Below are 26,968 nucleotides of genomic sequence, written 5' to 3' on the forward strand. Positions count from 1 at the left end.
GGCGTCCTTCCTGGGCAGCCCTGCTCTGCCTCTGGAGCCTGGCTGCGGAGATAGCGGAGGTGAAAGGGCACTTGGCGCTCCTCCACGGGCTTGGGTCAATCGTTAATCGGGGAGGGATTGCTCTCCACTCTCGCAGGTAACCTCCCCGCGCTCCCACCCGCACAAAAGCAGCGCCCCCGGCAGCGGGGTGGAGCCGCAGCGCTGCGAGCCGAGCCTCTCGCAGGGCCATGGGAACGTGAGCACACCGGAGGGACCTGGGCGACGAGCTGCGAGCCCTGCGCAGGTGGCACAGGTGACAGCCAGCCCCCACCATGGTGTCCATGGGGCTCCAGCTGCTGGGCTACACCATAGCCTTCCTGGGCTACATCGGCACGCTGACAGCCACGCTGCTGCCCAGCTGGAAGACCAGCTCCTACATCGGCTCCAGCATCGTGACAGCCATCAGCTTCACCAAGGGGCTGTGGATGGAGTGCGCCACGTACAGCACGGGCATCACCCAGTGCGACATCTACAGCTCCCTGCTCAACCTGCCCGCCGACATCCAGGCGGCACAGGCGCTCATGGTGAGCTCCTGCGCCGTGTCCTCCCTGGCCTGCCTGCTCTCTGTGGTGGGCATGCGGTGCACCGTGTTCAGCCAGGGCTCGCCGGGCAAGGACCGCGTGGCGGTGGCGGGCGGCGCCGCCTTCGTGCTCGGGGGGCTGCTCTGCTTCATCCCGCTGGCCTGGAACATCCACGTGGTGCTGCGCGATTTCCGCAACCCCGTGCTCCCCGACAGCATGAAGTTCGAGCTCGGGGAGGCTCTTTACCTCGGCATCATCTCCTCCCTCCTCTCGCTCATCGGCGGCTTCATCCTCTGCACCTCCTGCCCCGCCCGGGACGCGACCGCCGCCTACTCCAGCGCTTACCAGCCGCAGCTGCTGGCGAGCAAGAGCCCCCGGCCCTCTGTCAGCCAGGCGCAGAAGACCAAGAGTGAAGTAAATTCCTACAACCTGACAGGATACGTGTAGTGGCTGCAGGTGGGAGCCAGGCTGGCACCTCTCCCGGCTCCCCAGGGCTGGCACCAAGGGAACGCGGTAAGAGCAGAGGACACGGCGCTCAACCCTCTCCTGTGCTTGGGGGGGGTGATCCCGCTCTCTCCCTGGGATTCTGAGAGCCCTGTGACTGCTTGGAGATCCCAGCTGGTGGCTTACATTGATTAAGGACCCTGAATCCGGCTCCTGTTCTTTACTCCGTGCTGCCAGCTCGCAGGCAGCCCCTGGCACGGCGGGACCCCAGCCTGCAGCCCCAATGAACCTGCCTGGAAAGGGGAGTGGGCTTGTGGCCCCAGGGACCGGCTGCTGGCCATGAGGCATCGCGGCAGGGTCAAGGGCGTGGGTCTGGAGTCACTGCTGGGGGGTTGAGCGCTGGCTGCAAACCGATGTCGCAATAAATGTGTCTTTCTAGCCAGACTGTATCCGAGCTTTTCTCTGGCACCGAGGGGCTGTGGAGGGGGCCGAGATGTGAAAGGTGCCCCTGGCCCTTGCTCTGGCCTGCCTCCCCCACCCCACAGCTGATGGCTTTGTCACACAGCAGCCCAGGCAGGTGGCAGCTCTGTGAGGAGGAGGGCCACTCCCTGGCACAGTTTGTCCCTGGGCACCACGCTGGGAGGTTGCCATGCACCACGACTGCCAGGGTGCCAGCAGGGACAAGCAGAGCTCCCTGTGGGATAATAGCAGGCAGCACCTTCCCTCTGTCCCCCCAGCCCTTCTTGCTTCTAGGAGTGCAGGTGTGATGAGACTGGGGTGCCCGCAGGGAGATTCACTGCCCCTGTGTGTGGCACATCCCAGTCCCCAGGTGGGGGGAGCCCTGGCATTCCCACATCCCCATCCCAATGAGCACTGGCACCCCTGCGGCAAACAGTCCCAAGGACCAGAGGCAGCTCCTGGCTGTGGTGGAGGCCTCACAGGCAGGTCCTGAGCCCAAGGTCCTCGAAGGGTCTGTTTTGAGAGAAAAATGCCACCAGTGAGATACTGGAAAGCTGCAAGGGATGGGCAGGCAGGAGCCAAGGCTGTGGAGGGTCAGGCTGCAGCCCTGCACAGGAACAGCAGCATGACATCCACACAGGCTGCTGGTGCTCTGGGGGATGCTGGGCACATGCCAGGGCATGGCAGGAGAGGAGGTGCAGGCAGCCCAGCCCCACAGCCCACCAGGGAGCAAGAACCTTTAAATCCATCTGATGTACCACTGCCCCATGTGAGAGAAGCCCTGCTCTGCTGTTCCACAGCACAGGGCCACCCACAGACCACCTTGCACTGGCTCCCTGTCCCCCAGGGAGCAGGAGACCTTGGTCTGCCTGCTGACCCCTCATAAAGCAATTTAGATTAGGTCATGGAGAGGAAGGGACCGTGTTCTGCACTTCAAACGTCACCACCATCACCCTTGCACCAGTGAAATCATGTTTGCTGTGGGGTTAACACGCTCCTGATAACGTGGGGTCATGCTTTCTCCCCTCCTCAGAGAGCAAGGAGCCACACAGGGACCCATCCCCAGGGTGACACCCTCTGAAGGGGACCAAGGTGGATCTCAAGGCAAAGGCCAGTGACCCCATTTCCACAGCCAAAGCACAAAGCACAGCATCAACCCTGGGCCAGCTGAGTTATTTATTCCTGCCCTGGGGAAAAGAGAGCACTGGGGCATGCAAGAGGCTTAACCTGCTGGCTGCAGCCCCCCAGGAGTTGCTGCAAGTTCTGAGGGTCCTTCAGCCATAAGTGGTTTTGATTTTTTTATTCTGGGCAGCTGGTGGAGAGAGTGGGAGAAAAAACAAGCACAAAAGGTCACACCTTAAAGAGAAGGAATTCCTGGGCACTGGGTCCTTGCCCCTCGCCTCCCACCCCTGTCTGCGGGCAGAGGCCGTGCTAATTAAACAAAGGGGCATTTGAAACGCTCAGAGCTTGATTAGTGCTGGGCTTATTAATGCTTTAATTCAAGAAGCAGAAGGAAAGCTTCCCCCAGGAAGAGAAAGGCAGCTGGCACAGGCAGAGCTCAGAGCTCGGGTTCAGAAACACCCATCACACTGGAACAGGGACCAGCCTTTCCCAGGCCCCCAGGTAACCAGCCCTGCATTAAACACTGAGTGAGTTCAGGGAGGGGAATGTTTCTCCCCTCTAGTTTTCCTGGCCTTCAACATGAATGCACCCAAAGATGTGAAACTTGACTACAGGGCAAGGCAGGTTGACACAGATTTTCCACTTGGGAGGGAGGATGGGGAAGGGGAGGGGAGGACACTGGGTGCACAGATGTGGCAATGGTTATCCCTGCATCATGCAATAGCCATTATCATTATTGATAAACCAAGTTCTTGAGGGCAGCCTGGATGTGGTCCAGCCTAGAGACAGAGAGAACAGGAGCCCAGACTGTCCCAGGGGCAGCTCTGCTGATGGCAAAGGTGAGTGAGGGGATGGAGCTGAGCCAGCCCCTCAGATGGTCTCTTGCCCCTCAGCAGCTCAGTGCCCAAAGCTGAAACTGCTCCAGGATCCCCTGCAGGAAAGGCACAGGGGAGCACAGCCAGGTTCAGGACAGGATGGGCAGCCAGGGAGAAAGCAGGGGTGGGAAGAGGGCTGGGTGGGAAGAGCTCTCTCCATCCCAAGCCTTCACCTTGCAGGCCAGTGTGGTGGAGTGGGGAGCCTTGTGATCCCCACTGGGGGGCCAGGCTGCAGTGACTAATCCCCTGTCATAAGGAAATGGGTCCTTCTCCTCTCCTCTCCTCTCTCTCGATGATGCCTGGATGGAAGGAATGGGGCAATAAAATACTAACGTGCCCTTATCTGCAAAAGTGATAGAGGCACTATAAACACTCAGTACACCCCAACCTGGGATCAGGGACTGCAACCTCATCAGCTGGTCACGAGAAACATGCAAAAAGTCACGACTTCTTCCAAAGAGGGAACAACAGCCCATCTCCAAGGCCCCTGCATCCAGCCCTTACCCACTAAGCACTGCCCCAGGTGCAAGCAGAGCCTCTTCTCATGCAGAGCACTGGGCAGGGATGCCCAAGCGAAAAAAGGGCACAACTTTGCTCTAGACCCACCAGGATCACACATCTCCTGCCTCCCTGGAGCCCTCCAGGCAAGCAGAGCTCCTTCTGGCATTCCCAACCTGCTTCTCATCTCTGCCTAGCACAGCTGACCTGAACCAGCAGCAAATAATCCATGCAAACTCTCTGGGGAGCATCAGGCCACGTGCTGGGAGGGCCCATCTCTGCCTGCAGCCCCCAGGAATTGCTCAGATAGGAGATTTGGGAGGGGGAAGGAAATTCGGGCCAAGCTGAGGCACTTGGAAAGGGCCAGCACATTCCTCCACCCTCTCCCCAGCCACAGCACACTCCCAGCTGCCTCCCACGCCGTGTCAGAGCCTCCTGGCCCCTCAGCAAGCCAGGGCTGATATGGAAGATTGCCCATGGCTTTGCAGCAGCCTTTTCAGGAGCAGCAGAGGACACAGGGGCTGCTCCCAAATCCTGGCTGAAGTCACACCCTGGTAGGAATGGGAGAGGCATTCCCTGCCCCAGCCATGTCAAGAACCCCATGGATTCACCTCTGGGCATCTGAGGTGCTCAGCTGGGAATTGCACTCCCATTTTACCTGCTCCTGGAGCCATGGGCATGGTCCTGTCTGGAGTCAGGGCAGACACACGGGCTGCTGGTCCTGGCTCTTCTGTCCTGGTGGGACACCTTGCAATGAGGTGAGAAACAAGCTCCTCCTTGGAAAACACCTTCTATCAGGGAAAAAACTGATGCACAAACTCATGGCTTTCCACAGCCTCCCAGAGACCTGTTTAAAGGCACTTTAAAGGATCTTTTGGTCTTGAAGGGAAGGTGTGAGGGAAAGAGGGCAGAATGAACTCCACGACACTGCAGGGGACAGAGGCCTTTGGGTGCACCAGAGATTGCTAGAAAGCACCTTCCTGTTTGAACAGCTCAGAAATCTATCAGGAGGGTTGTAAAAGGTGTTTATCTCAGAAAATCTGATACCTGTGGAGAGGCATTGCATTAACATCACAATCAGACTGTTCCATAATAATTTGAGTCTAATCTCTACTGGAAGAGCTTCAGGTTAGTGATCTCAGCAAATTTCATGTACATGCAACCTGTAGCAGCAAAAAAAGGCTTTGTAGTAGAACCCACACTAATTCAGTGAGCAAGACATACATTTATAGTGGTTCAAACATAAGATCATCCACAGATTTTACAGAAATATTGGGAAAAACGTACTCCATCTCCAAAATCTGCCAAAATCTGCTTTGAATAACTGGTTTAGAGAATTGCAGATAAATTGTCCTGCACCCTCAACAGCTCCACTGCCAAGTGATGTTTCCACAGCACCACACTGGACAGAAGAGAGGAAGACCAGAGGATCCCAAACACCTTTACATGGACAAACAGAACTGCAACCACCTTGGCAAGTCTAGAGAGTCATCCTGAGCAATCCCTGCATCCTGTCACCTCCATGCTTGAGGGCACCAACAATTTGGCAGCTGCTAACAAAGGTTCACACCTAGATGCTCAGACCCCAGGCAAAGCCAAATCCCTCCAGGCTCTCTGCTAAGCACACAGGTCTGGAAGAAAGAAATCACCCCATAAGCAGAGAAACTGGGGGGGCTTCACCAGCTTTGGGGTGCCTTTTATCACTACCCAGGATTTCAGGCTGTGCTTTGGATGAAGGTTTTCCCACACTGGCAAACTAATCTTTCCTCAAGTCAGGTGTCTTTTTTCACAGAGCTTTCAACACCCTCTATTTCTGGGATGTCCAGCCTGCTTAAAAAGGCTGAAAGCAGAACAAGGCTCACGTCAGAAGCAGCACGATTGCCTTGAACTGGCTTTCCCAGAAAAGCTGTCTCTCTAGGTTTCTCAGGTCACTGGAGCAAAGTCCCACAGCCCCAGCTCTACCTGGCAGGTGCTCCCAAGATTTCTCTGTTGGATGCATTTTTATTACCCAAATTTTTAGCCCTCTCCTTTTGAGGTGGTGGGCACAATTCCAGCCTTCAGTATTTTCCAGGGCATAGAAAAGCCCAGAGAGTCTTCAGGCATTACAGAGCTAAGGGCAGACCTCAGCAATCCCTGGATCCACTGTGATGCTCCCTTGCCCTTTGAACAATTCCAGCACACCTTTACAGGAATGAGGGCTCTGCTCTTTGCCTCTGGTTCTTCCCCAGCTGCCATAGAAGCCAGGCACACATCTCACAGAGCACTGGGAGCCTCGGACCTTCCCACGACTCAATCCTCCTCCTCAGCCTTCAGCTCTTCCCAAACACCCTTTATTTAATGTTTCCAGATTGTGAATTGGCAGGATGTTTCACCCAGGCCTGGCTGCTAGCTGGGGCAAGGCTCCCTCCACCTCCGTGCTGCCTGGGGAGGCGGCAGGGGAGAGATATCAGGGAGAAATACAATTAGCTGCTTGTTTTCAAGGCAAGGAGAGCAGGCTTTGGGTCCAGGGACAGCCTCAGCAAGGGGAAGGACCTCCCAGTTGCAAGGCAAAGCCCCTGGAAATGGCTCCCAGAACAAAGTCCCCATAGCCCAGCCCAGGGAGCTACCAGGATCCTGCTATCACAATCAATTTCCACCTGCCTGGGCTGGTCTTGCTGTGGGTTATGGTCTCCTTCCCAAAGCTCAGGGAGTCCCATCTCCCTGCTGTGCTAGGTGACCAAGGGGCTGATTTCTGCCTTGGGATTCTGCAGCTGAAAACAGGTAAGTTTTACCTCACAGGTCACAGGCAGATGCAGCTAATCCACCCAACTTCAGTACTGAGTAAAATCCTCATGGGGAATAAAAGGGAATAGTAAAAAAGCAGCCCAGTCCTATGTGGGGAGACAAGTTTACCCTCAGCTGTCCCTGAGTGCAGCTGCCCTTTCCCATGGAAGATCTTTGCAAAGCAGAGGGAGGCTGCCCAGGAAATGCAGGACTAAAGCTCCCAGCTCAGTGATGGGATGAAGAGACCCTTTTGTTGAGTGCCTTCAACAGTGTGAGCTGAGGGGAAACACTGCACTGCTCTTCCCTGGCTCCTTGCACTGCTGCCTGCCCCTGCACACCTCCATGCAGTGCTGGGACCAAGGGCAGGACAGGCTGGTCCCCCCAAGCTGTGCCACGGCTGCTGGGGCACAGCATGGTGCTGGCACAGGGGACACTGAGAGCTCTGGGAGGAGAAGGCTTTGCCAAACATCCTTATCTCTGAAGATGCCTTTCTGACCGCCTCACCTCCAATAAGTGTTTATCTCCACTACACAACTTAATCCCCCAAAACTACTCTGGCAGCAGCTCCTGGCACAGGCATCCTTGAGAGAGCTTTGAAAGATGTGGAAGAGAAGTGCCAGGTTTCAAACCCAGCTAAGCTGATACCAGCTTATCTAAGGAAAATTAATAGCTGCAGTTTGCCAAGCTACATCCATTTAGGAAACACTCCATCACAGAACTACTTTGTGTGTTATTTCCTCACACTGGGGAAAACAAATCAGCTCAAGAAATGCCATAAGACCCATGTATTGCTGTAAGGAGCATATATTTTTATCTTGCTGCTGATGTCAGACACAGAGAGGTGAGAATATGAAGCCTGCTAACTGTTCACAGGCTGCTGAACACTTCCGTAGGCTCACGGATCTCTGCTGAGGGATGCTTGCATCAAAGCTGGCCTTTGCTCACCACCTCCTCACTCAGCAAAGCCCATTCCTCTCACTAACTCCTGTGTCTGTTTTCTGTACATCACCGTGCTGGGCTTGGCTGGGCAGACTTAATTTTCTTCACAGCAGCTGCTGTGGGGCTGGGTTTAGTTTTGTGCAGGAAACAGGGCTGAACACCCAGGGATGTCTGAGTTATCACTGAGCAGGGATTGCACACAGCCAGGACCTTTCCTGCTCCTCACCCTCACCAGTGAGGAGCTGGGGGCACAGCCAGGATCCCAGTGACCCCAGGGATATCCCAGAGCATGTGGCATCACCCTCAGCACATAAAGCTGGGGGAGAAGGAGGAAGGGAAGACATTCTGAGATTGTCTTCCCAAGTCACTTTTACATGTCATGGAGCCCTGCCTTCCTGGAACACCTGCCTGCCATGGGAGGCAGTGGATGAATTCCTTGTTTTTCTTTGCTTGCATACACGACTTTTGCTTTAGTTATTAAACTCTCCTTATCTCAACCCACAGGTTTTCTCACTTTTACTTTTCCAATTCTCTCCCCCATCCCACTGGTGGGGAGGGAGGGAGTGGCTGCGTGGGGCTGAGTTGCTGGCTGGGGTTAAACCATGAAAATCACTCAAACATGTTCTCCTTTCCCTAGGTGGCAGGAATAAACCAGGAGACAGGTTTTAGCCCAAGGGCTTGACACATGCCATGAAAAACTCTGGGGATGTCTGTGAATAATCATCTGAAAAATAAGGTCAAGTATGTTAGGGATAAAGTTCAGATCATAGAGCTACTTAAATGGGAGGGAATAAAAAAAGATGCAAAGAGGAGGAGCAGCAGCAGCTAAGATTACACATATGTGCCGTGAAGAACATTGAGATCAAGTCTGAAGGAGGTGTGGACATTTCCTGCTTTAGAAGCAGCTTTGGAGAAGAAAATAAAGGTCTGTCTTTGCACCCACCCAGGGTAGATACTTCAAGGGATGATTGGCTTTTGAGATAAAACATAAAACTTCCAAGAATGGTCAGAATCATGGATGCTCCCAAGATCATTGGCTATTCTGTATTTCAGAAAATATATTTCATGCAACCCTAAAAACTGGTGCAAGCATCCCAAACACTGCTAAAGTAACACTTTGGCCCATTGCAATATCCTGGTACAGATTCAATCTCCTCAACAGCCCTAGTGAAAATTGAATATGTTTGGGGTGTAGGCCTGTGGTTTGAGGACCAGCTGGAGAGATGTCAGAAGCAAAACACCAAACATGAATGAAGGTAAGAAATGCTACTTTCAAACCATGAATGGAGGGAGATAAGGGAGCTACCTTCGATCTCAAGTGTTCCCACCTGCAGCACTGACCTGAAGACACAGTAAACAGCACAGTCTGCAAATGTCAAGAGAGGTCACAGAAACAGCTCTGAAATCTTGAATGATGAGCTGGAAACGAAACAGGATTCAACCAAGCAGGAGATCAGGAATGGTAGACACAGACACAGGTCCTACAGGCTGCAAAAAACCCTACAGCTGTATAGACATGTCCTTTCTGCCTACAGTAGGAACAGAGAATCCCTTCTGTGGTAAGGTGTAGGTGCAGCCCTGGGGGAAATGACGTGGCACAATCCTCACCATGCAGGATGAGGCACTCTGGCCACATCCACATCACAGCATTGCTCAACTCTGACTCTCAGGCAGCACACACAGCACATGTGGGGTGATATCACCTAAGCACTGCTTTCTGTCCCATGCTCTCATCCTATTCCAGGTAAAATGAAGTGTTTGAGTCAAAGGAGTGACACTGTGCTGGCCACCCACACAACCTCTCCTCCTTATCCGTGACCTGGAGAGAGAATGTACCTCAGGAGGGACAGGGAATGTGTGACTGTAAGGGTGGGCTCTCCTCAGCTCCTGGAGTCCAGTCATTTTATGGTGTAAAGGAGGAAATCAGGTTTGATTCAAGATGCTTCTGCAGTGGAAATAAACACAGATTTGAACAACACTGAACTACTTGCACTTGTCCTTATTTTCTTCACACAAACCATATACTGCAGGCAGCACAGGGAGTTGCAGCATCTTTTGGGTGCAGCCTCTCCCCTTTGTCACATCTGGCTGCTCCCAAACCCCTCATCTCCCTCCAAACTCCCCATCATCCCTGACATTTCACAGGTTTAAGGTACAGTCATGCTGCTGGCTAAAGAAAACAAGCCTAAACAAGCTGCCAGGCTTGGACAGCACAATGGAAGGAGCAGGGCTCAGGCAGGCTGACCCAAGCCTTGCAGCAGATCTGACAGCAAGCCCAGCGTCACCGCCCCGGCTGTTCCCATGGCTACACGGGAAGATAAATTGAGTTCAAGGAACCTCGTGTCGCTACATTATTTAACAAACAGACAGTCACGCTCGAGAGGAAAACACAGGCAGGGACCCAGTTTAGCAGCTGCGTGGGCTGATCAGACTGATGGATGCCCGAGTGCCTCACAGGGCTCAAATCCTCAAGCCCAGCACCACGGAGCCCTAGCCCAAGGCAGGCAGGGTGTCAGCCACAAAGAGAGTCAGCATGGCCACAGAGGAGCCTGCCAGACCACAGCTGTTTGTCCACAAACACAGCCAGAACTTGAACCTGACAGAGCCCTGGATACCTGACCCATTTATGGAACAATCCAAAGCCTGACTTCAGGAAAGGAAAGGAAACACACCTGCAAGTGTTCTCTAATGCAGCACTGGGCAAAGAGGAAAGGAATGTGGGCACAAAGAAAAGCATAGGAGGAAAGAAGAGTGTGGAGGAGTTATAGGGGTGTGGGGAGAGATGAACAGACTTTGAGGGTAAAGGCATTGATGGAGTTCAGAGGTGCTGTGGAGAGTTTATGTTTGGAAAATGTGGCTCAGAGAAGAAACAAGGGGAGTGTGGAGGGGTCTGAGGCAGGGAAAGCAGGAGCAACAGGAGGTGTTTGGCCCCATGGTTGCCTGAGCCAGCGAGTGATGAGCAGGACTGTTCTCACCACGCTGTTCCCAGTGCTGGTGTAACCCAGAGCCTTTCCCCTTCCCCAAAATCCTGCAAGGAGGAGCAGAAGGTGACCCAGATCGGTCTGATTCACCAACCAGCTGCAGAGAGCCGCGATTCTGTGAGATGCCAAGGTCCATGGGCTGTGCTCAGGACCCTTCCCTGGGCAGGCAGTGGCGACACGAGCAGGACACAGCCAGGCCAGCAGTGCCACCGTGTGGGAGCAGGTCACCTCCTTCTGCCAGGACAGCAGCAAGGGCTGCTGGAGCGTGAAACAGAGCAGTTGGAAACACAAACACACATACATACATAAATAAATTCAACTCTCACCCTCCCCCCATCCCGAAACTTGAAAAGAATGAGGGACTTATCCAGAGAAATTTTCTCAGCCAGAAATCTGCTCCTTGCTGGAAGCCAAAAGACTGTGTTGTCTCTCAAGTGGTTTTCAATAATGCCCAGAAAAATAACTCTCTTTTCCCAGGCACTGAAGTGTGACTGACAAGGCTGTAATTACAAGGGTCTTCCTTGTTGTCTGTCTTGAAAAATAGGACTTTGGACAGCTTCCAGTCTGTGGGGATTTCTCCAGGCTCCCAAGACTTGAAAAATAATGGAGAGAGATCCTGTGATGACAGGGCCAGCATTTCCAGTACCCTGGGATGAACCCCATCACTCCCATAGATTTATGTGCATCCAGCTGGAGCAGCAAGCCTCAAACAAGTTCAGTTTTGGCTGGGAGTTTATCCTGCCCCTAATCACAGTCCTCCAACACAGAGCTCTGGGGGTCCCAGGGCCCAACACTGATGTTAATGACAGAGGTGAAGGAGGCATTAAACATCTCTGCTTTGTCCATGTCCCTATCTGTGAGGTGTCTGACCTCATCAAGTGCAGACTGAGGTTATCTCTGATCCTCCTTTTGCTGTTAACGAGTTTTAACAAGTCCTTTTCGCTGTCCTTTACAGTGCTGGCAAGCTTGAACACTAATCAAGCCACATGAATTTTCTCCCTGCAATGGTGAACAGCATCTCCCTAATTTTCCTATGTAACTGCCCTTGATTCCAATGTCCATGCACTGGGCCTTCTGTTCCCCTCAGAAATTAGTCCCTATGACAATAACCCATCTTTTTTATCTCCACAGGAGTGACTTTGATAAGAAATCCAGGTCAACTTGACCTTGTTGATACCTCCAACCTCAATGGAGCATAGTCCTCAGCACTGGTTCTACTTGCAGAACTTGGTATCTCTGACCCAAGAGCACCTGAGAAGGTGGGGTAATCCCAGAGGAGTGCACAGAGAAATGCAGTGTAACCCTCATGTGCAGCACAGACCATGAGGAACAGCTGATTCCAAGGGAAGGCACCAGCACAGCCAGCAGTTACATGGAAATAGTGTTAGGAGCTCTCTCTAGGCACCACTGTACATTTGTCTTGGTGTCCTGAAGCACAAAGTAAAAATCTGGCATGTAGGGGTTTAAAACAGAAATGTTACTCTCATTTTTCTGGCAGCCACATCTACTGCACAGGTGTTTTCACTGAACTGTCCAACACATTCTAAGGACTCCATCCTCAGATAATGCTGCCAATTTTGACATTGCTTCCTTCTCTGTTGAAAAGTGCCTTTATTATCTAGTTTCTAGGTCATAAAAACAAACTTCTTGGCCTCCGGAGCCAGCAAATTTCCTTTATACATAATGATAAAGGTTATCTTATCTGGTTTTATGGAATGCTGGACTTGAACAGCTAACAGCCATTGAGCCATATGAACTGGTTGCACCCTGGAATTTCTTGATCAGAGAAAAGAATTTTCCTTCAACAACATCCAGATAACTGTCCAAACTCTAGCAGTTCCTTCCTCTAAGCATTTGAGCTGAAATTTTTGGTAAGGAAGTAAAGCTTCTTGTTCTGCAACAGGTCAGGAGTTCTGAAGAGTATATTTATTTTTCTATTAGCAGTTTTGCCATTGGAATGTAAGTCAATCAGCACATTTAACTAAAATTCACAATTCTCCAGAAATTATCTAATTTAAATGGACAGATTCCTCTGGAATGAAATGCTGTTATTTTAAACAGGAAAAAAAGAGGTCAGGCAGTGACCAAAGAAAGCAGGCACTGAAAAAAAGTTCCTATTTCAATATTGCCTGTTGGAATGAGACCAGTACTGACAGGTACATATCCCTTATCCCGCACACTCGGCCTGGTGCCCGCTGTCCCGCATCCCTGACTCGGTGCCACTTGACCCTGTAACCCCGGCCTGGTGACACTGGTCCTGCAGCCTCGGCCCAGCCCCGGCCCGGTGCGGACTCACTCCGCAGCCCGTGTCCCACACTCCAGCACTCCTGTCCCGGGGTCCCCGGTCCCGAACCTCGGCCCGGTATCCCCTGTCCCGCACCCCTGTCCCGGTGTCCCCTGTCCGCTGTCCCGGTGTCCCCGGTCCCGGTGTCCCCTGTCCCGGTGTCCCCTGTCCCGGTGTCCCCTGTCCCGCACCCCGGCCCCTGTCCGCTGTCCCGCTGTCCCGGTGTCCCCTGTCCCGGTGTCCCCTGTCCCGGTGTCCCCGGTCCCGCTCCCCGCTCCCTCACCCGCGTCCCCCGTCCCCACAGCAACGCCGTCACGCCCCGCCCCTCACGCCCCCACAGCCAATCGAACCCGCGGCACCGCGAGTGGCGGCCGCGCTGACCAATGGGCGCCAGGGCGGGAAGGCGCGGGCGGGGCGCGCCGCGGTGACGCCATCGCCGCGCGCGCCGTCGCCGAGCCGCCGCCGCGCCCGCCGCAGCTCGGCCCGCGCCGCCGCCGCCGCCGCGCCATGAGCCAGTTCAGCTTCGGGGCGGCCGCGCCCGCCGCCGCCTCCAGCGCCTTCAGCCTGGGCGCGCCCCGCGCCGCCGCCACCACCGCGGCCACCAGCGGCTTCTCCTTCTCCGCGCCCGCGCCCGCCGCCGCCGCCTCTGGCGGCTTCAGCTTCGGCAGCGCGGCGCCGGCGGCGGGCGGCGGCCAGCCCGCCGGGCTCTTCTCCTTCAGCAGGCCGGGCGCGGCCGCGCAGCCCTCCGGCTTCAGCTTCGGCGCGGCCCCCGCGGCCCCCGCGGCCCCGGCAGCCGCCGCCTTCCCGCTGGGGTGAGAGCCCGGGGCGCGGGGGCGCGGGCGGCGGGAGCAGCGAGGGGCGGCGGGGGAGGCTCCTGCGGCTGCGGGGCGAGGGCTCTGCGGGGATTCTGCACCAGCGAGCCTTGCCTCCTGTGCTGGGGCTTCCAGCAGCGATCGCCCCGTTGGGCGAGTGCTCAGCCCTGCCACCTGGCCCGGTGATGTTTTCATGGGGCAGCGCTTACACGTGCTGGGAAGGAGATGTCCCACGGTTCCGTCTGGAACCGGGGTGGAGACGCGTGCACAAAGAAATGCTAAAGCTCTGCTGTCGAATATAAAACGTCGTGTTTTTTCTGAGCCGAATCTGGAGTGCTCTGCATGTTTTCTCGGCACTTTGGGAGTGATTTGTCGTTAAGGAAAGGCTGCGAGTTCTGGAGCGGTTCTGCACAACTGCTGCTGTCAAAGCTTGCCAGATGGGAGCTGTGGGAAGGGAGCTCGAATGGGGACGAGCAGAAAAAAAGCAGCCTTGTGTAGAGGGAGTGAAAATGGTGAGCTGAGAGAAGGAGCAGCTTCACATACACTGCCATAAAATGTCCTGTGGTGCCTGGGTGGGTGGAAGTAATGAAGGGAGAGTCAAGAGAAAGAGCCCTGAGGGGGGATGGCAGGTGACAGCAGCTGGATGGAGTCTGTTGTCAGAACTGGACACAAGGCTGGCCAGGTGTGCATCTCTCTGAAAGGAGGTTTCTGTTGTCAGCAAATGGTCAGAGAGAAAGCCAGCTGTGTGCTTGAGTGGATGTGTCTCTCAAGCAGATTGGCTTCTTTTCTTTTCTTCCCTAGGGCAAACACACCAAAAGTGAACTTTGGAGCCAGCACTGCCACTTCAGCTCCTGGAATCACGGGAGGCTTTTCTTTTGGTGCCCCTGCCGCAACCAGCACACCCTCGAGCCAGGCAGCAGCCCCGTCTGGCTTCACCTTTGGCTCTGCTGCCACCAGCAGCACCAGCTCCGCTCCTTCTGGCACAACAGGAGGCTTCACCTTCTCCAGTGGCAGCACGAGCCAGGCGGGAACAGCCGGCTTCAGCATCGGCACCGCGGCTCCGCAGGCAACGTCGGCAGGGCCGGCCTTTGGCACGGCCCCTGCGGCTGCTGCCACCACCAGCACGGCCACCCTGGGAGCTGCCACCCCGTCAGCAGCGCCCTTCAGCCTCGGGGGGCAGCCCACAGGTGGGGAACAGGGCTGGGGGCAGCTGGAGGCTGGGAGCCTTTGGCATGGGGATGTCTGAGGGTGGAGTGCAGCTCTGCAGCCTCTGGCTTCTGCTGGGGCAGAATGGAGCGAGGGGCTGGAGCCAGAGGTGTTTCTCATTGGCCTCTCCAGGGTGTGCAGTGCTGAGGAGCAATTGCTCTTTAGCCTGTAGGAAGAAAGTCCATCTTCTCCTTTTGCTCCTGCTTCCAGGTCTAACCTTTGGGGCACTGCCTTCAACAGCAGCCACCAGTACAACCACGGCAACGCTGACCACAAGTACCAGCCAGGCACCCACCCTGTCCTTTGGAACCAAGCTTGGAGGTAGGAAGCTGTTCTAGAAAACAATTCCTCAAGGCTCTGTGAAATCTGCTGTCCTCCTGGCAATATTTGTCTGTTGGAAGTAGATAAATATCATATAGTGTGGTGTGGGAAGGGACCAGAAGCGTTTGTTTCTGTCAGTTTGCTCTGGCAGTGGTGATCTGTGACAGCTCCCAGAGCCATTGCACAGCCTGTCCTGTGTTACTGATTGTGTCCCACATGCCAGATTCTGTTCTGTGCTTGTCTGGGGAGCACATGGAAGGGAGGAGACACAATCTAAAGGGGCACATGGTGAAAGAGAGGGAGTGGAGGGGGAATCAGAGCAAAAGGCAGTTTAAATGCTGACATCCCCAAGACCCAGGTGTGGGCAGTTTGTGTCGCCCTCCCAGCAGGGTTGTTGTGCAGTGGGTGGGAGCTCAGTGTGCTCTGCCTGCTCACATGGAGCTGTTTGTCTCTGCAGTCACATCCACAGCTGCCAGCACAGCCTCCACCACCAGCACCACCTCAGTGCTGGGCTCCACGGGCCCCTCCTTGTTTGCATCTGTGGCCACTTCTTCAGCCCCAGCCTCCTCCTCCACCACCACCACAGGCCTCTCACGTGAGTCTCTGCAGGCAGCTTTGTCCCTGGGCAGTAAAGGAGCAGTGTGGCTGCTGCTGCTCCCTGTGGGTGCTGGAGCTGCTGCTGCTGCTGCACTGGGAGCAGGCTGGGCACAGCTTTTCCAAGGGACCCTGCATTTCATGGCTTAGGTAACCTGTTAATGGTGTCTTCTCTCTACAGTTGGTGCCACTTCCACTGGTTCCACTGGGACAGCCGGTCTGGGCACACTTGGCTTTGGATTAAAAGTTCCTGGAACAACAGCTGCCACAACAAGCACAGCCACTGGTAGGAATGAGATGCTGAAAGGCACTGAAGAGAAAGGAGCCTGAATTCAGTGCTCTCTAGAAGTGTAAAGGGCCATGTGAGGGTAGAGGCACAGCAGTTATGATTTGGAAAGCCCTGGAGTAACTGAAGACAACACAGTTTGTCTTTCTCTGATCCTTTTCCATCTCTTTGTGAAAACATAAGTGTTCTCTCATCTGCTACAAAGATGCAGGAGTGGAGCTGGGTGTGCTGATAGTTATTAGCCCTAACAGTAAAACTTGATGATATTGACAGGGGTGTGGGCTAGGGATGTTTTCATTCCCTCCCTGATAGAGGTGGGATTTGCTGCTGTTCCCTTCAGAGGGATGTTCTGCAGCTCCTACAGCCATGGGCAGTGCACCCTGGGCCTGTTCTGGGTTTGTGAGGCACCAGGAGTGTCCTCTTCTGTTGCTTGACTTGAATCTCCTCCTGCAGGGACTACTTCTGCTTCTGGCTTTCCTTTGAATCTGAAGCCATTGACTACAACTGGTACCATTGGAGCTGTGACCTCCACAGCTGCCACAACCACAACCACCACAACCAGGTGGGTGTTTTGTGACCAGTGACCATTTCCTGCCTGGGGCAGGAGCAGCTGCAGTGTCCATGCTGGGATCTGGAGGAGGAAGGGGAAATGAGTGGGTGTTGTGGTGTTTCTCTTTGCTGACTTTGTGTCCTGTGCTGCCCCTCACTCCCTCTCAGTGCCCCCCCAGTGATGACTTATGCCCAGCTGGAGAGTTTGATCAACAAGTGGAGCCTGGAGCTGGAAGACCAAGAGAAGCACTTCCTCCATCAAGCTACACAAGTCAATGCCTGGGACCGGATGCTGATAGAGAATGGAGAGAAGGTGAGCTGGCCTCCAGTGGAACCTCATTCTGCTTGCTCAGGTCCTTAATGGCTTCAGCATTACAAGCCATTGAGTGGGACTTTCTGCTTGTAAAAGCAATAGATGTGAGCTCCACCTGGGTGCTTTTCGCTGCCTGTCTGTCTGTTACGGAATTTGGGCCTTGGAGCTTGAAATTGTGTTCTGTGACTTTGCTCTGTGGTACCAAATTGTCTTAGGAGTGATCATTCCAAGGTGAAAGGTCCCTTATTCCATCTTTGGTCTGTAAATCTTTATGTAACCATCTCTTGTTTCCAGTGGAACTTGCATGGTGCTGCTTTTTCCCTCCCACCTCTCTTCTTTGGAGAGCTCATTTCTTGGTTTCCAAGGTGTAATGAAATGTCTTCTGTTTCCAGATTACTTCATTACACAGAGAAGTAGAGAAGGTGAAGGTTGATCAGAAGAGGTAGGAGCCTGTGAGCACTTGAAATGATTTAATTTCTTCTCTGCATTGTCCTGCCTGGTTGTGTGACAGCTGTGCAACGTCTGCACCATGAAAGGGAAGCAGTTGGCATTTTCTCTTTGCAGACTGGATCAGGAGCTGGACTTCATTCTGTCCCAGCAGAAGGAGCTGGAGGACTTGCTGACCCCTCTGGAGGAGTCTGTGAAGGAGCAGAGCGGGACCATCTACCTGCAGCACGCGGATGAGGAACGGGAGAGGACGTGAGGCACAAACCTGCTGGGGATGGGGATGAGCACTGTGCTGTGCTCACAGCAGTCTGCAGGAGACAGAGTTGGGATGTGTGACAGGATTGAACAATGAGTGGCTGCTGTCAGATATTTAATCCTGTTTTACACATGGCAATTTAGATTTTACTCATTAGAAACTAGAACAGTGAGAGGAAGCCCTTGAATCAGCATTAAAAGCTCTTTGGAAGTTGGTGTAATCAGCTGTCTAGGAAGAGGTTACTAATTTTGGCATCATCTCAGAAAATTAATTATTCTTCAGTGACAGAAGTGATGAGAGCAGAGTGAACTGTGTGTGGCACAAGCATCCACGTAAGCCTTTAGTGATGCATCATAGCAGGGTAATTGAAAGCAGTGTTTGTCTGATTCAAGAGATGAGGAACCTTGAATCCAGGTGTGCTGCTTCTTTCAGTTTCCACAAAGCCTTCCAGGAAGTCCTCTATCTTGTGAGTACTCTCTATCTTGTGTGTAGATCAAGGGAGACAGGGTTGGCCGTCCCTTCATGTGGGTGATGGAGCTCTCTGGGTGCTGTTCCCAAATCTCTGCCAGCCTTGGCTGCACATGTGCAAGCTCATTCTGATTGCCCATAGTTGGTGTGACTCTGAGCAGGGCTTCTCAGTTTCTCCTCAAACATTCTGATCTTGGTTTCTGTGTGCTCTGCAGCTACAAACTGGCTGAAAACATTGATGCGCAGCTGAAGCGCATGGCACAGGATCTGAAGGACATCACTGAGCACTTGAACACATCGAGAGGCCCAGCAGACACGAGTGACCCGGTAAATGCAAGCTTTTATTTTTATTTTTTATGATTTATAATAAATTTATCTTGATGCTCCTTATGGCCATACTCAGCAACTTTTTTTTTGGTAAATATTTCCCTTCTGTATTGCAGGCTGAGTTTTTCCACATTCATTTTGAATTTTGCCACTTCAAGCCTAAGCTGATCAATGTTCTGCTGGTTCCTATGCCTAAATTAAAATAAGTCAAAGCCACAGCCATATCATCTAAACTGTGCAGTTCCCGTGCTGCTAAGAAGCAGCAAAGAAGCAGCATTGCTGCACACACTTCCCTGGCAAAGTGGCTGCTGCTTTAGGGAAGCTGTGCAGGGGGAAACTTGCCTTTGATTCCTCTTGCTGTTCATGCAGTCTCACAACTGACTTGCTCCTTCTCTCTCTGCTCAGCTTCAGCAGATCTGTAAAATTCTGAATGCACACATGGATTCCCTGCAGTGGATTGACCAGAACTCAGGTGAGATTTACCTTGCAGCCTTTTGGGAATGTGAATGGAAACCAGGAGCTCGTGTGTGAGTGTTTGTTCTTCCCTGAATTCCTAAAGATGCCTGAGGAATCTTCCTGTTCACCTTCAGTGGCACTGTCCCTTCTGGGCTTGAATTCTCCTGCTGTGCCTGATTAGAGGCCTCTCATGAGAAATGCCTCCTGGCAACTGCTGGTGTTTTTACTAAAAAATCCCTGCTTGAGTGTTTTTCTTTCTCCTGTAAGCAAAACTGTGCTGGGTTCTGTTCTGTTCTGGGGTGACTGTGACATTAATCCCTTGTTTCTCCCACAGCTGTGCTGCAGAGAAAGGTGGAAGAGGTGACAAAAGTTTGTGAGAGTCGCCGCAAGGAGCAGGAGCGCAGCTTTCGGATCACCTTTGATTGAGACATTCCCATGCTCAAAGGATGTACATAAAACCTCCACAGAAAACAGGTGTTTGAGGTCTGAATGATGACCTGACTTTGTTTCTTTTCTTAGAATAAAGTATGTTGTTTGTTCCAAAGACAGTCTTTGTTGTGTTGGACAGAAGCTGAGAAAGTGCCTGAAGTCTTTGGGGGAGGTGTGGTCTCTGTGCTGTAGCTGTGCCTGCAGCCTGGTGAGATTCAAAAATGCTGCTTTGGAGGGCTTGGGGCATTCTCTGTCTCCAGGGGAGCCAGCAGGCCTGGGAGGCTCCCAGGACTGAAAAGTGGACACAGTTCTGCAGCAGCAGAGCACAGCACACTTGGCTGTAGAAGACTTGTGTGCTATAAACATCAATAAGCACACACTAAGTAAATACCACAATAAGTACATTTATTTATCTGGCCTCTTCCCTCCTTGTCACAACAGTGTACAGGCAGGGCCCATCTCTCAAGAAGAGCGTACTCCCCAGCTCTCCCTCACTCTGAGATCACTGGACCTGCACGTTGGTTCCTTCATTGTCCCAGGTTCAACCAGAGATTTCCCAAGCTCACTGAAATCCACAAGGCTGCTGGTTCTCCATCCCTCACGTGGCAGGAGGGTTCTCTGCAGCAGAGGAGCTGGGGATGGCAGAGTCAGCCTCTGGCAAATGCTTCCTGCTTTTCCCAAAGGCGATCACCAGGGGCTTCCCCTGCAGCTGGTACCCGTTCAGCAGCTGCAGGGCGCTCTGGGCTGACTCCGTGTCTGCAACGAGAGGGCACAGTGGGCACAGGGCACCCAGCAGGTGCTGGCATGGGGACACAGGGTGTTCTATGGATGTTCCCATCTGATGGCCACTCTAGTGCAGTGAGGAGACCCTCCTGACCCACTGACAACTGCATGAACACTGCATGTGACAGCCAACACATCGCTTCTGCCCTGCTGCATCTCTTCCAGCTCAGGGAAAGGACCATAGCACAACAGGAACAGAAAGGAGTGAATTCCCCTGCTTCTCCCTGGAAAGCAGGCTTGGCACAGTGCCCTGCAGTAGGATGTGACACCTCTGGGAGCCTGGGAAGAACTGAGAGGCACAAGGCAGCAACTCACCAGGGAAGGTGATGAAGGCCTGATCCCTCATCCGGCCGCTCAGGAGGCGGAACTGGATCAGTGGGCTGTCCTCCTTCTGGAACCGAGCAAACAAGGACACCAGGTCCTTCACTGTCACTCGGGGGCCCAGGTTCTTCAAATACAGCACCTGAAACGGACACACAGAGGGTTGGTCAGCCACCCTTTGCCATGCAAAGACACCTTTCAGCCTGGTCCCAAGTCTTTACAGCTCAAGGTGTGAATTTGCTCAATCCTCACACTCACAATCTAATGATAGCATTTAGAGGACAGGTGGGTGTAGAGAGAAAGGCAGCTCTGAACTCAAGGCATCACCCTGCTTGCCTGCATCAAACACTGACAGTTTCACTTTATTATAAAACAGTTCAGTTTATTTATAAACACAGTAATCTCCAGCTACCAGACAAGCACAGTTTGAGTAAGGTGGCAGCAGGCCTCAGCCAGGCCTGAACAGACAGCACATCTTGGCAAGTGACCTGCTGGCGTCAGGGAGGACTGTGCTCACAAGTGCAACTCTTTGCCAGGCTGGTGACTTCCCATCAGAGCCCAAGGTTCCTTTTCCCCCCAGAGTGGAGGCTGCTCTCCCCCTTAGCCCAGAGGATCAGCCAAGCAACCTCAAGGCAACAGCAAAGAGGAGACTTTGCACACTGACAGGGCTGCAGGGCATCCTGCTGAGCAAGGATAAATGCTAGTTCATGTCAGCCTACCTTGCTGGGCTCCCCTGGATGGTAGGATGAGAACCTGGGTATTTTCCGGAGTTCTTCCTCTGAGAGGCGGTTCTTGAGGATCTCCTCTTCTGGGACAAACTCGACTGGCTCTTTGATAACCACAGGCCTTGGAGGGGACTGGTGGGGCTTTGCTGCAGAAACACTGGGACTTGCTGCCTGTTCTGCTTGCTCCTCCTGGTCTGGAAGTGATAAGTCCTCAGTCAAAGCCCCCTGTGGGGTTGGGGACAAGCAGGGGTCACTTGTAGCAGACTGGACTTTTTCAGGGCACTTCTTGCTCAGCAGCTCTTGGTAAACACTGTCCAGATGAACCATGGGGTCCTTTTCATCTGTTCCTCTCTTCTGACTGTCATCTAATTCATAACAGAGATAGGTGGTAACTATAACAAATAACCTGGAAAACACAGACTGCAAGATGAGACACAGAAAAGAGAAACACTGTTTCACCCCAGCCTCTGTGCCCAGGCTCTGCAGGCTGTTTAATGTAAGAGCAGCCCCAGCAACTGCTGGTTCCCCAGCTCAGGATGACCCTGCAGAGTGTAGCAGTTCTCCACCCATGCTATATCAGAGCTCTTTTCTACAGAGATGCCTTCACTTGCTTATCTGCAGCCACATTTCAGCACTTTCTAGTGACTCCCTTCAACACACCTTCCTCCTCCTGCATGTGTGGCCAGGATGGGCCATGCTGCCTTCCTGTACCACTACATGCAATAGAAACATTTTGCTTTTGAGGTCATCAGATTAAGCTCCTGGGTTTAAAGAAGGTCCCTGACATGGACTGATCAATGATCTCTTTTAATTCTCTTCAATGGAAATGAGGACAAATGTGAAAGCAGCACCTCCCAGCCTTCAACTGGATCCAATTCCACTTCAGGGATGAGGCTTTAACAAGTCATTCCTCCTCTTACCTGGCTCTGTGCCGTTGCTTCCTTCACCCCCTTCAGTTACCTCAGAGAAGGAACAATCTCCAGTCCCACTCAGGCACTTTGTGTAACTCAGACCTCGAAGCTCTACCAAAGCATCACCGTGGCTCCTCTCCCACACCCTGAGCTGCTCTGTACTGCATGCAACACATCAACAAGATCCACACTCTCCAAAAATGGACTTTAAAACCTCTATATTAAACCCTTCACAGAACCAACTGTCTGTCTGCTCCTGTAAGAGAGGAAAATATCTCCTCCCACACAGTACCAAAGCAGAACCACATCTTCAGGGACAGAAGGCCAGACAGAAATGTGTCAGGCTCCCACACAGCCTGGCTCTGTGTGCTGGAGCCAAGAAGAGCCCCGAGCCCACAGACCTTGGTGGTAGAGGGCCCGGAGGAAGGAGTGTCTGTCTGTTCCCTGGAAAAGGGCGTTCTCGATCTCCATCTCCCGCCGGCTCAGCTGCTTGCTGCCCGCAAACCTCTGCGGCAGCGCCAGGATGCGCCGGCGCTCCTCCAGCTTCTCCTGGATGGCATCCAGCCGCTCCTGCGTGGCCTCGGGGGCTGCCCCCAGCCCAGAGCCCTGGAGAACAAAACAGCACGGCTCAGCAATGGCACAGAGCCTTCTCAGAGCCCGACAATGTCACAGCCCAGCCCTGCAGTGGGTGCAATTAGGAACCATCCCCCAGGGCACCAAGAGGTCTGTTACTAAGGGCAGGACAAATACAACCACGCAGCAAGCTCAGTTCTGGAGGGAAGTGGAGATGATTTACCAAAATACGAGTATTGGTCTAACACCGATACTCAACTGTGACGGACAAAAGACTCTCTAACAATTTAAAGTTAGAAAGTGTATTCAGCGCTGGGCAGCAGCGTGAGGCAATCCTCTAATACCACTGCAAAATCACAGGTGGTCACAGAGTCTATTTATTGGCAAGGATTCAAACAAATACATACTCAAAATAACAGCCCCCCTCCCCGCTTCCTATGGTAATTAGCTGGAATAGCTGTTAAGCATGCGTGATTGACTTCTTAAGTTTGGGGTCGTTTTCGTGGGGAGAGGTCTTAAAAGGAGGAAGTAAGGTCAGTCTTCCTCACCCTAAACTCTCGACCTTTTCTATCAATGACAATACAAATGATTTCTGGGGATAGTCCAATTTTCCAAAGAATGGGTTTCTGGTTGCATTGTCTATGTTTCTTTGGGTCTGCTCACTAGTTTCATCTTTTCCCATTGTAAGTGCAGCTGAGCAGACATAAAATGACAGACAATCAATTATTTAAGTTTTAGATAACTACTCCCTTCTAACTTCTAACTTTTAATTATTTTCAGCAAGGTAACTAAAATCCTAATTTTCTAAGACTAGTGTTTGAGAGGAACAGCTCCTTTCTCATGACCTGTCTGTGCTGCTTCCCTCTCCCTGGCCTGTCTCACTCTGCCCCTGCTGCTTCTGACAGGTACAGCCATTTTCCACAGCCACCTTCAGTGACTGTACAACCATCCTCTGGCAATTCTTTCCCCACACCTACAGAATCTCTGAGCTCCAGTTTCTACCAAGCTCTTGGTCTGTAACCCTGAGAACCTTATTTGCTGAAAAGTGGACCTCCAGCTGCTGCTTGGCACCCGACAAAGTTTATACTGAGGACTAAACCCCGACAAACCCTGAAACCACTCTGTGGCTTCTGGCACAGCCCTCACCTGTGAGGAGGGAGCATCCCTGGGTAAACAAACCACACCCCAGCTTCTGAAAGGGCATTTCTGCTCCCTCATCCGCCTCAATCAGAACACAGAGAATAAGCTTTTATGGGGCTGTGGGTGGATTTTCTGTTCTCAAATTCAGTTTGAGAATTACTGTGGCAGATCCTTCTGCCTCAGGCAAGAAACCAGGCTTTCTCCCTGCACTGAGCACAACCTAACAGAGTTTCCCATGGTACCTCTGCCCCACATCTGCACAGTTTCTTCCATTCACCATTTCACAGCTTCCCTGAGGCACAAAAGGCTGTTTATACAGAAAAGCAATTCCCGGAAATCATTTGTTGTACTTTGTTTTCAAAAAAGCAGCCACTTAGCAGCTGAAAATAACATAAATCTGCACTCAGTACTTTGCCAAGAGCTCCCCAGGCAATCTGAAGTTCTCTCTGTCTCAGCTGACATTATTAATCACTCATGGTAGAATCTTTCACTCAGGGCCTCCACCTCTGAAGCTGCACATCACTACCTGACTTGGGCTTTCTCCCTCAATATTATTCTCTCAGAACCTGTAGAAGACATACCCTGATGTCACCATTTTTTTCTGTCAGAGTAGTGTTTTCCATACAAATAATTTTTTTCTGAACATCCCAGAATTCATTTCATACTAAATATAACAGCTGATACTGATGACATTGATTTTCATTCCCAAATAAGCATCACCCCTCTCTACACCAAGATTTAATCAGGGCTGGATGTGCATTTAAACACCAAAGCAAGTAATGACTTCAGCTGAAAAGAGGCAAACCCCTGACACCACAGACAACTCTCTTTTGCACACAGCTATCACTCAGGAAGAGGAGACAGAGGGAAGCCAAGGATCAGCCCAAGTCTTGATTTGCATTTTCTAGTTTGACAAATTAAGAGCAGGACACTCCAGTGCACCAGACACAGGACAACCACAAAAGCCTCTTGTCTCTGGAATGTTAAAAAAAAAAGGTGAAGGTGGGAAACGTGCTGGAAGAGCACCCAGGGAGGAGCCACCACACACTGGGTCTGACAGCTCTGCACTATTTTCACTGCAGTGCCTGTCCCAGGGCCCCTGAAGCACCTGCAAGGCCCTAAGCAGAACACTTCCTACAAACAGCCATCCCAAATCAGCAGTGGGATCCAGGGATGTATCAGGATACTCAAAGGAGGTGCTTTGAAGAATTTTCTCCTTCTATTCTGGTATTTAAATCCCTCATACACAGGTGTAAACAGGTGAAATTATTTGAGATCAAGGCAGAGGCAGGAATATACTCATGTCCTGCTGTGTTCCAAAGGACCCACTCCTGTCTCCACCATACCTCTTAACACTGACCATTCCACCAAAGAAAACAGGCCAGAATAAATTTGTAGGATTTGTGCTACAAACACAGGATTGGGCTAAAGGCAAGGGATACAAGGAGTGGCCATTCTTTACCAATAGCTTACAAAGGACTAGAATTTTCTACCAGAGTGCCAGAGGATTAGAGGAACCTGACCACACTCAGGAGAGCAGAGCACGCCCACCTTCCTTGCTGAAGCCCGGTTCTTCCAGAGCAGAATCTCCACGTCGGAGAGCCCCAGCTCCCGGAGAGAGGAGGTTTCCTTGTCACTCTCCTGCAGGGCCTGGAACTGTGACAGGGTCAAAGCCCCCGCAGCCTCCTCCCCAAAAGGTTTGTAAAAAGCTGCAGGGGCAAAGCATCTCCGCTTTGACTTGCACCTGTGAGCCAGAGCAACACAACAGCACAAACAGCTCAGCACTGATGAGGACAGCAAGGGGCTGGTCTCTCCCAAACCACACCTAGGCCAGATCAGGACTTACTGCTCGATGGAGACAGTGGTGTCAAGCTGGTGGTGAAGGAGGCTTTTCAGCTGCCTCTCTCCTTCTGTCTCCAAGTCTTCCAGGAGAAGCTCATCACTGGACAGGCTGCTGTTCACCCTGGGACACACAACCACAGCACAGGCACAGTCAGTAAGGTAACTGGGGAAACACTGCTCAAAACACATCCTCACTACAGCTCCTCCACCTCTTGGGCTGTTTTAAAGGGATTTAAAAAACAAGGAACCGAAATTACGTGACCAAAGCTCCATTTAAAATTACTAGAAAAGTCCACAGATTTGGGACTACTTTGAGAACATTAAAGTACCCCGAGGAGTCTTCGAGTGTTTTTGCATTTGGGCGGGGGGGGGGGGGGGGAAGTTGTTTGTTTACTTTAAAATCATACTCCATCATTTTTATTGATCGGAATTGTCTGAAATGAGTCAGGGAAGAATGAAGTGAAACCGTGACGCCAAAGAGGAACTGAATAACTGAATTTCAACAGCGCTCTTCCGTTTCCAGGGTGACTGCTCTGGAGCAGACAGACCCCAAATCCACCCAGCCCACAGCCAGGCCAGGGCCTTGCCCAGAGCCAGAGCAGGGCCATACCCAGAGCAGGGCCATACCCAGAGCAGGGCCGTGTCTAGAGCGGGGCCGTGCCCAGAGCGGGGCCGTGCCCAAAACCAGAGTGGGGCCGTGCCCAGAGCAGGGCCGTGCTCGGAGCCAGAGGGGGCCATGCCCAGATCCAGGCCCTGCTCAGAGCGGGGCCATGCCCACCGGGGCTGTGCCCAAAGCGGGGCCATGCCCAGAGCAGGTCCGTGCTCGGAGCCAGAGGGGGCCATGCCCATAGCGGGACCGTGCCCATAGCGGGACCGTGCCCAGAGCGGGGCCGTGCTCGGAGCCAGAGGGGGCCGTGCCCAGATCCAGGCCCGTGCCGCGCTCCCGCACCGCCCCTCAAAGGCCGCGGGGGGATGACAGCAGGTCCGGGCCGTGCCCGGCGGACGGCCCGAGCCCCTGAGGGCAGTCCGGGCACCCCGGGCCCCGCGGATCCCCGCTCACCGGCGCATGGCCCCGCCGCTCCGCGCTCCCAGCCCCGAGCCCGGGCCCGCCCCGGAAGGAGCGGCGCGCACCGGGGGAAGCGGCGGGGCCGGAGCTCGGCGGAGCCTTGGCGGGGGCTGGCCCGGGGTGCATGCCAGGCACCCCCCGGAGACTCTCTGTCCCCTCTGCAGCTAAAAAAAGCAGAGAAAATTTAATTCGAGGTTCATGGGTTCAGATAAGGACCG

The 26,968-nt window shown here is 53.0% G+C and overlaps 3 protein-coding genes across 4 annotated transcripts; 2 read left to right on the forward strand and 1 right to left on the reverse strand.

The window, feature by feature from the left end:
* Window positions 1-102: 102 nt before the first annotated feature.
* CLDN2 (claudin 2) lies at window positions 103-1,446 on the forward strand. The gene has a single exon (XM_056491404.1). The coding sequence runs from the start codon at window positions 312-314 to the stop codon at window positions 1,005-1,007; it is 696 nt and encodes a 231-aa protein (XP_056347379.1). The 5' UTR covers window positions 103-311; the 3' UTR covers window positions 1,008-1,446.
* An 11,932-nt stretch (window positions 1,447-13,378) lies between these two features.
* LOC130253097 (nuclear pore glycoprotein p62-like) lies at window positions 13,379-19,510 on the forward strand. The gene is made up of 12 exons (XM_056491388.1): window positions 13,379-13,737; window positions 14,539-14,924; window positions 15,154-15,264; window positions 15,722-15,859; window positions 16,040-16,144; window positions 16,598-16,706; window positions 16,862-17,006; window positions 17,399-17,448; window positions 17,571-17,705; window positions 18,393-18,504; window positions 18,910-18,976; window positions 19,295-19,510. Exons 1-12 carry the CDS (start codon window positions 13,433-13,435, stop codon window positions 19,384-19,386), a joined length of 1,755 nt encoding a protein of 584 aa, XP_056347363.1. The 5' UTR covers window positions 13,379-13,432; the 3' UTR covers window positions 19,387-19,510.
* A 263-nt stretch (window positions 19,511-19,773) lies between these two features.
* On the reverse strand, window positions 19,774-26,847 carry RBM41 (RNA binding motif protein 41). 2 transcript variants are annotated; one of them, XM_056491394.1, is made up of 7 exons: window positions 26,745-26,847; window positions 25,689-25,805; window positions 25,394-25,586; window positions 22,531-22,735; window positions 21,213-21,583; window positions 20,488-20,635; window positions 19,774-20,145 (listed from the first exon to the last, which is right to left on the reverse strand). In XM_056491394.1, exons 1-7 carry the CDS (start codon window positions 26,750-26,752, stop codon window positions 19,988-19,990), a joined length of 1,200 nt encoding a protein of 399 aa, XP_056347369.1. In that variant the 5' UTR covers window positions 26,753-26,847; the 3' UTR covers window positions 19,774-19,987. The 2 variants fall into 2 exon arrangements, with proteins under 2 accessions (XP_056347369.1, XP_056347367.1); XM_056491392.1 differs by lacking the exon at window positions 26,745-26,847 and having other exon boundaries at window positions 25,689-25,955.
* Window positions 26,848-26,968: the final 121 nt, after the last annotated feature.

Source organism: Oenanthe melanoleuca, chromosome 4A, assembly GCF_029582105.1.
Source record: "Oenanthe melanoleuca isolate GR-GAL-2019-014 chromosome 4A, OMel1.0, whole genome shotgun sequence".
Lineage (NCBI taxonomy): Eukaryota > Metazoa > Chordata > Aves > Passeriformes > Muscicapidae > Oenanthe > Oenanthe melanoleuca.